The sequence below is a fragment of the Canis aureus genome, chromosome 24 (genome assembly GCF_053574225.1).
Source record: "Canis aureus isolate CA01 chromosome 24, VMU_Caureus_v.1.0, whole genome shotgun sequence".
Classification (NCBI taxonomy): Eukaryota; Metazoa; Chordata; class Mammalia; order Carnivora; family Canidae; genus Canis; species Canis aureus.
The window spans coordinates 31,982,860-31,994,901 of NC_135634.1; the positions used below are offsets into that span (position 1 = coordinate 31,982,860).

The following is a 12,042-nucleotide window of genomic DNA, read 5'->3' on the forward strand; positions in this document are numbered from 1 at the left end:
ACCTCTGGAATCCTATTTCCTAAAATAGTCCTATAGAATAAGAAAGACCCAGGGCACCTGGGTGGCTCAGTTGATTGTCTGATTCTCAGTTTCGGCTCAGGTCATGATCTCAGGGTCATGAGATTGAGCCTTGCTTTAGGCTTTAAGCTCAGTGGGCAGTCTGGTTTAAATTCTCTCTCTCTCTCTCTCCCTCTGCTCCTATCTACCCCCCTACCTCCCTCTCTCCCTCTAAAATAAATAACTCTTAAAAAAAAAAAAAAAAGGAAGAATAAAAGAAATAAAAAGGTATCTTTCATTGTCCCAGAGCCTCCTCATCCCCAAATCTATCCTGGTTCTTATGGGGTTGTAAAAAGAGCTTGCCCAAGTCCCCCACTCAGTGTCCCAGGCACCTACCTCCCCATGATCACCTAGAATCATCACTAGGATAGGCATTCTTGGCCTCAAGTCTCCAACCTAGCTGGGTGCAGATCCCTCAAACCAGTAAGCTGTGAGTAGTTGTTACTTAAGAACTGGTCCCTGTGGTATAGCTCAGGTTCTCATGTCAATGAAAGCTTCTGTTGCTGCCCCGGGTTTGGTCACCTCCAATGGGCACCAGCTACAGCTCAACCCTTTCTCCTAGCAGGCACAGAGGTAAGGCATGCAAGGGATCTGCAAGTGCTATTCACAGACCTGCACCAGAGCTCATGCACCGAAATGGAAATATCCCCAGAGCTGTTGGTCAGCACAACCTACCGTGGTCCTTCACCAGGGCCTCCATCTCCTCTTGGATGCCCTTATGCCATTCAGTGATGTCCACGTGCAGAGAATAGTCACAGCAGGACTTGCTGTCAGCCCATTCCCTCCACTGGTCGAAGGCTGCCAGCAGGCTTGTCCCGGGCTCGGGCACGACATGGTCAACTAGAAAAGAAGAGACACCGGCAGTTATCAACAAGTCTCAAGGGCCATGGGTCACAGCTGTTTTCCCATTTCAACCTTGAGCAAGACTTCTTAGGTTCAAAATCGAGATGGTGATCTCTATAACCTGCTTCTAAGAATCCACTTAAACCAGCTGACTCCCCAAGAGGGAGAAAGCAGAAAGCAGAAACTTGGCATGGCCTGATTACTCCAGCGAAACCATGCATGAACTGCCCGGATCTGATCACCCAGCTCAAAAGCCCTGAAAGCTCGTACCTCGGGCACATTTCCTGGACAATGAGTCCTTATGGACAATGGCAGTGTCGAATGGCCGGCCGGAGCTGCCAACCCTTTCTGTGTGCTGAGAGCTGCCAGTGAGACGCCCCTCACCAGACGGCAAGGAACTTGAAGATGCTGGACCACAGCCATGCAGACTGGGGCTCTGAAAGGTTCTAGGCATATCCAATCTCTCCTCACCGCTCATATTTCTGCCGCATAATACCACTTTGTCATTTAAGGGAGATCTTTCATCTTAAGAGTTCAAAGTGTCTTTTAAAACAGTGGTTATTGTTATATAGTTATTGAGTTAGCCTGAGATGGAGGGCAGGGGACTTTGGACTCCGGCTGACCTGAGTTGGTCTCCTGGCTCCACCACCTACCAGCAACATGCTCTTGGGTATGCTGCTTAATCTCCACTACCCTAAATTTCTCCAGTGGTTTAAAATGGGAATATTAGCTGCTACACACATTTCTCATGAGGATTAAATGAAACAGCATATCTATTGATCTTTTGTCATTCCCCTATTTAAATCTTTCAACAGTTTCCCCTTGCTCTTAAGATAAAGAATCAAGTCTCCAAGAAGATTCGGCCCAGCTTGGTCCTTGTCTACCTCTACATCACTCTGGATTACCTCCACCTTGCACTCTGCCCTCCAACCACATTAACTTCCAGTTCCTGCTCCCTTCTGCCACAGGGCCTTTGCAGACGTACTGTATCTCTAAGTCACAGAGCTCTTGCCCAGTAACCCTGATGATGAGAGGTGTACCAGAACAATTACCCCCAATCTTCTGCACAGAGACACTAAAATATGAAATGACTTGTCCGAGGTCAAACCAAACTTAGGAAGGCAGGGACGCCTGGGTGGCTTAGTGGTTGAGCATCTGCCTCTGGCTCAGGGTGTGATTCCAGGTCCCGGGATCAAGTCCCACATCAAGCTCCTTGCGTGGAGCCTGCTTCTTCCTCTGCCTGTGTCTCTGCCCCTCTCTCTCTCTCTCTCTCTCTCTCTCTCAGGGTGTGATTCCAGGTCCCGGGATCAAGTCCCACATCAAGCTCCTTGCGTGGAGCCTGCTTCTTCCTCTGCCTGTGTCTCTGCCCCTCTCTCACTCTCTCTCTCTCTCTCTCTCTCTGTGTCTCTCATGAATAAATAAAATCTTAAAAAAAAAAAAAAAACTTAGGCAAACAAAGATAAAACCCAGGACTCTAGACACCTAAAGCAATGAATCATTCTTCTAAATAAAACATTAGGTTTTCTAGACTGGGGTAAGCAATTCTCGGCTAAGAAAATGCCAGCCCCGGCAACGCTAGTGAGCTCGAATTTCTGAAATGGATCAAATCTTGCAGATGCTGCTGAACTGTAATAACTGAGCTTGGGGGGGAATCCCTGGATGGCTTAGCGGTTGGGCATCTGCCTTTGGCCCAGGGTGTGATCCTGGAGACCCGGGATTGAGTCCCACATCGGGCTCCCTGCACGGGAGCTTGCTTCTCTCTCTGCCTATGTCTCTGCCTCTCTCTCTGTGTGTCTCTCATGAATGAATAAATAAAATTAAAAAAAAAAATTGAGCTTGGTTTTATAGGTCTCAAAAATGTGGACAACGAAGCTGAATTTTCTTTCAACGACATGTACTTTTAAAAATAAGCAGTAGTATATGTGATTAAATGGGTACACGCACAGCTGGTATTGTAACACACATCATATTATCTAATGAAAGCAATGAGGATGCGCACTTGTAATGCAAGTCGGTTCCATCTGTAAAATGCTGACACAGAAACCTTGACAAAACAATTCTAATTTTCTTGTGTCCCCCCACACCAGAAGAAGAAGGGAGGCAGGTGGGGAGGAGGAGAAGAAAATATGATTTTGTGGCAATCATAATTTCGACAGACCCTCCCTGGTCACACTCCTGATTTCATCCCTCGTCCGGCCACACCAGCCTGCATATAAGCAGCCAGATGATCCTCTTAAATCTTTACCCAGATCCCATCACTCTGCTGATTAATCCTCCGATAGGTGTCCACTACCCTTAGGGTCAAATTCAAATCCCCTCCCTTGGGACACCTGGGTGGCTCAGTGATTGAGCATCTACCTTCAGCTCAGAGCGTGATCCTGGGGTCCTGGGATCAAGTTCCACACTGGGCTTCCAAAGGGAGCCTGCTTCTCCCTCGCCCTATGTCTCTCATGAATAAATAAATAAAATCTAAAAAAAATAATAATAATAACCAAAAAAACAAATCCCCTCCCTGTTCCTACGGACCCAGTCTCATCTCACCAATGTACTCTCAGCCCCTAACCCTGCTCACCACCATCAGCCTCCAGCTGTTTTCACTCAGGGACCTGCCTGACTCCTCCCCACCTCTGGGCCTTTGTACCAGCAGTTCCCTCTCTGGAAACCCATTCCTTTGGCTCTTTACGTGGGCATCTCTGCCTCCTTGGGTATACGCCTCCATCCCAGAATCACATCCCCATCTGTGGTAATTTCTGCACCCGCTCCCCTCATTTGCTATCTGACTCCCCCACTAGATGTGAACTCCCTCGGCGCAGGGATTGAGGGCCTGCAAGAGAGGAAGTGCTCAATAAATGTTTTCGATAAATGAGTCAATGCTCCCTTCCAGCTCACATTCCTCCCTGCAAGATCAGGTCAAGCGCAGAAGGAGGTGCTCTACTGGGAACATGACCAGATTTTTCTGCTCAACCTCAAGTATATGTGAGGTCGTCTGGTGCTAAGCTATTCAAACTTAAGTGTGTTTAAGAATTCTCTTGAGAGCTTACTAAAACACAGGTTCCTGGCCATCATCCCCAGAATTTCAGATTCTGTAGGTCTGGGCTGGAACCTGAGAACTTGCATTTTTAATAATCTCTCTTGGAGCTGATATGTCTGCCTTAGACCACTCTGAACATCACTAATTGAGTGCATATCTCTTCCCATTTACTTCTCCTACCACCTGAATTCACGCTCATTCATGCCCATTTTACCAGGAGGGTCCCGTCTCACTACTCAACAGCATTCTCACTTGCAAAAAAACACCAGGTTCCCTGACTGTAATACAGTCAGGAAAATGGCCTCCCTCCATTTTCAAAAACAGCTCTTAGCCTTACGAACTCTGGAAAACTCAGGGCACAGGCAAAGCTGAGGACTCCAGGGAAATAAACATGTTTCCTCTAAGAACTAATGACACTCAGAAAAGTGTCCATGAAAAGCCTCCTCGTGTTTTCCCACAGTTCTCTTTCCATAGGAGCTGTCTCCTGGGAAGAGCCACTCCAGGGAACAGGGCAAAAAGTCATCCTCTCTTCCGGAGGAAAGAGAAATTCCCCCATTGAAGACACCAGCCTGCAAAGGATTTGCCCAGAACTCACAGGCCTTTAATCTGGTGATTTTCCTAAGCTACCTGCCCCTGCAAGAGCCTGGCTCTTGCCTTGTAGCTGACTTTTTCCCCTTGTTTAAGATGTGAGCAAAAAGCTCATCAACCCAGCCTTCCAACCGGGCAGTAAAGTTAACGATCCAGGGGTTAAAAAGCTGGTTCTCAGGGCAGCTCTACCCTGCTGTATATACTCTTTGGGAACTCTATGCCTTCATGCATAAAACATAGGCACGAAACTACCCACCGTGCAGAGCTGCAGGAGGTTGAAGAAAGCATGTATGAAAGCACCTGGCAGAAAGAACGTCTGGCACACACTGAGTCTTCATTCCCCTGAGCTGAATGCTCAGAAACACACTGTGGTTCCAGTGGTAGGCCTGCGAATCTGGTTTAGGAGGGAGCCAAGAACATGCCCTGGGACGGTGGCCTGAATTGAGGCGTTACAGGCAGTACGCAGAAGTACTTACTCCTAGAAGACACCAGCTCTTTCCAAAGGGCTACTATTACTTCTCTCGAAACTGTCAAAAGACCCCAAATTTTATAAAGAGTTTTACTGAGATGTAATTCATACTACACAATGCGCCCATTTAAACTGGTACAATTCAACGGCTTCTAGGCCAGTCGGAGAGTTGCGCAACCATCACCACAATCTAATTGTGGAACATCACCCAAAAAAAGAAAGCCATACCCATCTACAATTCTTCCCCATTCCTTCCTAAGCCTGCTGCTCCCAGCCCTAAGGCAACCACTAATTTGCTTTTTTCTGCCTCTAGAGATTTGCCCAGTCTGGACATTTTGTGTAAATGGAATCATACAGTATGTGGTCTTTTGTGTCTGGCTTCCTTCACTCAGCATCTTGTCTTCAAGGTTCATCCACATTGGAGCCCACAACAGCCCTCCAATTCCTCTTTTATCGCCCCAAGCGCTTTCAGTACCCTATTTTTATATTTATAGGATATTGGCAAGGTGCTGGACACACAATAAACAAGCTGCTGCTTGAAAATTCAAACAAAGAACTCCTCTGGAGTTTGCAGGATTTAAAAGACCGTATTTTTTTTAACATTTTACTTGGAAGTGTAACTGTAGATTCACACACAGTTATAAGAAGTCCTCAGCCCCTCCACCCACTGTCCCCCAGGGGTAACACTTGCTTCACTTTAACACTTCACAACCAGGATGTCCACATGGACATAACCCAAAACCCCAAGCAGTTAGTGTTTCTGATCAGCTCTCAAGGGACCCAACGTTACTGAAAACACATAGAGATGTCAGAAAAGTCATCATCATGGTCCCTGTTCGGGAATTGAAGTGGCTGAGCAGGACTCACATCTCAAAAGTCTGCCAGTTAGATAAGCAGGTGGAGCAGGAAAAAGAGGGGGATAGCTCTGCTGGGCTCCCCTTTGGCCCCAGTCTCTCTGAAGCCTCACACACAGTTGCAGTTCTAGAAACTCCAATTAGTACACACACCACCCCACACTCCCAGTGGTATTTACTCTATCAGAATTGCCCATCTCCTGCCTCCCATTCCAGAATCATCACTGCCTCATTCTCTAGTCCCGTCACTTAGCTGTCCGTACGTCTGCCTCTCCCTTTCTTGTCCTAGATTAATCAGTGGGCTTGAATTAAAAGCAAACCATCAGGGAGATGACAACAGAAACCACCGCTGGCTCATCCATGAGGGCATCGAGCTGCCATCTACTCAGCAAAATGCCAGTGGCCTATTCAGCAGAGAATAGCTTTTGTTGGTAGAGAGATAAAAGCCCCTGTCCTGCCAGTTAGAATAACATGGTTTTGTTCTAGAAAAAAAGCAGAAAAGGAAGAGAAAGCACCTGTCCTTAGGAACATAAGGGGTACCCAGAGGAGAGGTAGTAGAGGAAGGACCAGGGTCAGATGCCCTATGCCTGGTCAGTTCCACCTTTTCATCATGAGGTTTTCTTCAAGATACTCATCTTCTCTGGCCTTCAGATTGCTCCACCAGGAATTCAGGGATCCAGTGAGATGTAAATGAGATGACAGGGGAACTTCCTAGAAGGATGCCTGCCTCAGAGCTGTGCTCAACAAACACCAGCGGAAGGACAGTTATACTCCTTTGTAAGGAAAACTGCTACACATAAACCCCTTTGTGAAGTATCTCAGGTGCCTCTAAAGCACAAGCTTCTGGGGCAACCTACCTGCCTTGCACAAATATATCGCTTCTCTGGTAATACATAGAAGCATTTTCCCAAGAGCTGGAACTGCCTCGAATGTTTGTGCCTGATTTTTCTCATCTACAAACCAGTGCCAATAACACATCTCATAGCACTTTTGCTAGTGCCCAGTAAGATGGTATTAGTAAACAACGAAGTGCTATTCCAATGAGCACATCCTCTTCCCTGTACCCCCTAAAGCATCAAGCAGGAGGACTGGCATACAGAAGGTGCTTAATAAGCAGAGGAGAGACCAAACATCACACATGCCTCTGGCAAGAAAGGCCGTGGCCAACCCTAGGACTGGAGCACCAAGGAACCTCTTTCTCCAAGAGGCCCAGCCATGGGGCTCTGGGATGGAACACTCCAATCCAGGGATCCCTAGCACTCTTGGAGCCTGCAGCTTTCCTGTCTGTCTGCCATGGTTGTTAAATCCCAGCCTTCCTGAATGCTGGCAAGGGGACCCACCACAGTAAACTACCTTTAACATAAGTCTAATTCACACATTTCAAAATGGGAGTAACAGTAAAAATAATCCTTATTGAATACTTCCTATGTCTGGTACAATTCCATGCATCTTTTGTGGATTATCTTGTTTAACCCTTACGTTGGGCCAGCATGGGCCAGTTTTCAAGTGGAGAAGCTGAGGGCAGTGGGGTTAAGTAACCTGCTCGTATTACTTAGCATGCAGAGATACATACAGAAGGTCTGCAACATTCATACCGCGTGTGCCTTGGCAAGCAAGGCCCTTGGTAGAACTCTGGAAGGTGTGAATAATGTGGCCATAGCCAGTACAACTGTTGACAGGCAGAGGTGGAATGTGACCCCAGAGTCTGACTCCAGAACCTCTACTCTTAAGAGTGGGGAGGAATGGATCATTGAGAAGGGAAATGGAGCCTTATCCCTTTATTTTTTATAACTACAGCATGCAGTTCAATTAATTCAATAAAAAGAAAATGGTATAATTAGCCTAACAACCACAGGGTTATTAACTCATGCTCCCAAGTGCTTGACCTTAGAGACACCTGGGTAATCCCTTTCTCTTTGCCAAACTTTCTTTAATGTAACCTTTCTTTTTAAAGCTGAACAAGTAAAAAAATAAAAAAATAAAAAAAATAAATAAAGCTGAACAAGTATAGTCATACAAAGCAAGCTGAGCCAGGAGTAATTGTTCCGCATCCAGTGATCGCTGCTAGAATCATTAAGCCAGAATCTGGAGGGAATAAGGGCTGAAGCGAGATCCAGTAAAATGTATTTATAAAACAAGCAAACAACCTCTTATGTGATCTGATGACCAGCCAGCTTTGGAGGAAAACAAAGAGGTAGAAGATACAAACCATACCCTTAAAATGCTTAAAATCTAGTTTCGGGGGAAAAAAAAAAAAGGCATTAAAGTGTGCACAGAGGAAGGGATTTTGCTCAATCCTCAGCCTACTGCACATCCCCACTCTTCCCTTCTCAACCAAGCTCTGCAAAGAGCTGAATGCTGTTGATGCCTCACCTTGTCACCTCCCATTCACTCGTGGCCAACTGCACCCTTGGCTCTAGTGTGCCGACACCCCCGAACCAGCTCTCATTTCTCCCCATCCCCTGGGGACCAGTACCACCCTCCAAGGCCTTGGTGTGACTGCCCGCAGCTCCGGCTGCCCACACCCACCCCAGCTTCTGGACAGCCCACATGCTTGCCTCAGCTTCTCTCAACAACTGTCCCCTGGCCCCTCTTTTGCCCCAGTGTTTTCAATGCTGCTGGTCCCAGGAGCTCCGTCCGACATCCTTCAATTCCACTCACATGTCTGACATTTATTCAAAAGGTCCTGGGCCGGGGATCTGAACCACAGAACTGCAGGCCCTCCTCCAGCTGGCCTGCACAGGGCCCCTTATTTCTTGCTCTTGTTTCTTTTCTGGTCTCGTTGTCCCCAGCCATGTCCTCTCTCTCCTCCCTCCCGATCTCCGTCCTCCTCCTTCCTCTGCTTCCTGCTATCTTCCTCAGTGCATCTCAGGCTCAACATTCGATGGGTGATGGATCTGGGGTCTGGGACTCTCCTGGGTCTCAGGTGAATCCCAGGATGAGCAGCTAGAAGCAGGGGAGACCCGCAGGCACCAGCACCTGTTGGGGTTGGCTTCTGCACGTGATGGGAGCTGCCCATCTAGAAGCGGGGGGCGGGCACATGCAGTCCACACTTCCTGTCCACCCATTTCCCTTCCTGTGGCCTGTGCTCGCTGGAATGAGATCACACTCTTTCCAGGTTGCTGGAAGATTGACTCTGGGAGTCGAGGGCTCAGAGCTGGAGTCTGAGGATGGGAAAGGAGAAGTGGGGAGCAGGGCAGAGAAGGCCCAGCTTCTAAACCCAGTGTTATCTCGGACTCTGAAGATGATCCTAGAAAGACATCCTCAGCTTTCCTCCTTTTTCACAATAGAACACAGGCATGACCAGAGCTCCCCGCATTAGAGAAATATATCCACCCCTGTAGAAGTCTTTTCCAGGGGGACAATGGAACCGTGTCATAAGTTCATACCACTGTTTGCATTATGTGATGGCAATGGTATCGACCTCACATGGGTACAGCTTTTCAGCGATTCACAAAGTGCTACCATATGCCTTACCTCATTGGATGCTTTAATAGGGAGGCAGATATATTTATGGTGCTGGTGGCACAGATGAACCATGGCTGTGAGACCTGCCTGCAGTCCTGCAGACACAAACTCACAGAGCCGGAGCCCAAACCTACCGTGTTTTACCGCCTTTACTAACCACCACCTTCCCAGGGTTTCTACAAAAACCATTCACCTCAACTCTTCAAACGTAGGCTTTTTTCTATCATCAAAAACATATGCAGGTTCACTTAAGTGTGCAGCTAATGACCTTAACCTAGTGGACAGAGGAGGAAATGGCCAATGTGAGCCGGTGACAGTCAACTTGGGGTGTCAGATAAAAAGCTTGTCAAAATGTCAGCACCTCGTAAAACCCTTTTCTTTGAGGCCTGGCATAGCCTGCACATGGCCCAGCGTGCACATGGCACACAAGATCAAAGGCCAGGCTAATGAAATCTATGTGTGGCGATGAAGGGTCATTTATAACGTGTAAATCCTTGAAGAGCGACAAACCACACAATGGGCAGATAGCCTCTCCCTGACTTAGCAGGAGCAGACATGGGGAGACTGGGAGAGTGTGAGAGCCCATCTGTAGGCAACATGAGCTCAACCTTCCCAGGAAGGGTCCATCAGAGTTGACCAGTGGAGTTGGAGAGGGAGAGAAGAAAGTCACTTCACCAGGAACAGTTTACTTCAAATTCAGCCTCTGGGGTAGTACTTGGTAGTTTGCTCTAAATTCACTCAGAAAGGACATGCCATGGGGGAAGGTTCTATCAAACCATGAATGGTGAGAACAAATCTGCAGGAGCACCACTTAAACACCAGAAATGTTTAAAGTTGTCTCCGACTGTTGGTGGTGATCAACGATGCTCCTGAGTGCCCAGATGTCGGTCTTATTCTACCTGAAGAGGTATCCATGGCAAGAATCAGGTTCAGATCCAGGATACTTAGAAATCGTTTTGTCTTTTTACAGATGAGGAATCTGAGTCCCAGAGAAGTTTCAAGAGTTGCTAAAAGATACACGAGATGAGTAACACCAGAATTAATCTGAGGTCTGAAGCTAAAATCTGAACTGTGGCCTTCACTTTGTTCTTTTATAAAAGAAGAAAATAGTACCTAAACCCCACCACCCTAATAGTGACCAGAAACCTTTTTTGTATCATCTTCCAGATTGGTCTTGTAGATATATTTTATATGGGGGGTAATGACAGGGCATGATGCCTTTTTCCTTAATACCATCTCGTCCTACAATCTTCATAATACCATTATTCTAAGAGCTAGCTGGGGGGAATCTTCTAGAACTTTGTTAACCACGTCCCTCTATTGAACGTATAGACTGCTTCCAGTTTTCCCATGTTACTTAATGTTCTCAGGAGTGCAGCCATGCAAATCCTTCTCTCCTTTTCTTGGTGCTTTTCTCTGGAGAGGGCCCCAGAGCTGGGATAAACTATATGGTTCTTAACACAGATGACCATGTTGCGTTCCAAAAGTGTCACCCCTTCACACTGCCAACCAGCAACACACCAGGATGTCACCCCAGCCAGTGCTGGGGTTTTCATTTTATTTGCTTACTATTTAAGGGGGTAGGAAACAAAGATCTTTTCACTCTGCTAAGCCATCTTCTCTGTCTCAGATAAATGGCCATCTTCCAAGACCCAAATAGGGAACTGCGTAATCCGTGAGAGACCAGACCAACCAGCTGTACAAAGAAGTCACTGACGATTTAACAAGACCATGATTAAATGGCCATATCCACCATCTTAGCTCTGGTCCCCCCTCAACCCATCTCGCAGCTTTGTCTCGGGAGCCCAAAGATGACTCCCACTCAGGCTGCCTTGCCAAGCATCTGAGATGTAGGCAGAGCAGCAGCAGAGCTGGAGAGAACCCCAGCCTCCCCAAGGCCCCAGGTGCACAGAGAGGCTGCGCTTTGTCTCAGCTCCATGTATGTTCACAGAAAGACAGACACTCAAGAGGAAGTGCCATCCCCAAAGCACGATGATGAAATCATGGCCCAGGGAAAAGGCGAGGAGAGCCAAAGGTGAAAATCCCAGCCAAATTCATTAGAATGCAAAGCTTCAAACTTCAGGTCCACCGAGAATTTCTCCAAGAGATGTTGAAATCGTTGGCTAACAGCGGGAGGAGGGTTCTGTTTCCTGTAATTAGACAGGCATTCGGAGTCTGAAGAAAAGCCAGGTTTATGGCATCTCCTATCCTTGCACCGGTGGGAGAACCACAAAGTTGGCTACAGGCTAGCATTTTGATCCTGGGATTCCTCAGAGCATCACGAAGCCCCGGGGAGTGACTCGTCCCTACAGGGCTGCAGAGGCCCCTCAGGTGGCCGGCTCTCAGACCCCTGCTCAGACCACTGGGCCTCAGCACCACTGCCTGCAAAGCTGGGCTCTCACTCATGAAGGAAGTGTTAGAGAACCAGGAAACACAGTGCTGTGTGGGAACAGTCTCTGATGCTGTGAGTGTCCATGCCGAATGCGCCAGAAACAAGGTATGATGAAAACCCACAGGTGGGAGCGCCTGGGTGGCTCAGCTGGTTAAGCATCTGCTTTCAGCTAGGGTCATGATCCTAGGGTCCTGGGATCAAGCCCCAGGGGGACTCTTTGCTCAGTGGGGAGCCTGCTTCTCCCTCTCCCTCTGTCCCTCGCCCTGCTCATGCTTTCTCTCTCCCTCTCAAATAAATAAATAAAATCTTTGTTAAAAAAAAAAAAAAGGAAAAGAAAAGA

The 12,042-nt window shown here is 47.5% G+C and overlaps 1 protein-coding gene across 3 annotated transcripts in view; it reads right to left on the bottom strand.

Moving 5' to 3' along the window:
• DPYSL2 (dihydropyrimidinase like 2) overlaps positions 1-12,042 on the bottom strand; it is a 137,694-nt gene that overhangs the window by 32,032 nt on the left and 93,620 nt on the right. For all 3 annotated transcript variants that reach the window (XM_077868769.1, XM_077868770.1, XM_077868771.1), the window contains exon 4: positions 733-897. In XM_077868769.1, coding sequence (XP_077724895.1) covers positions 733-897 — 165 coding nt within the window. The remainder of the gene's footprint in view (positions 1-732; positions 898-12,042) is intronic.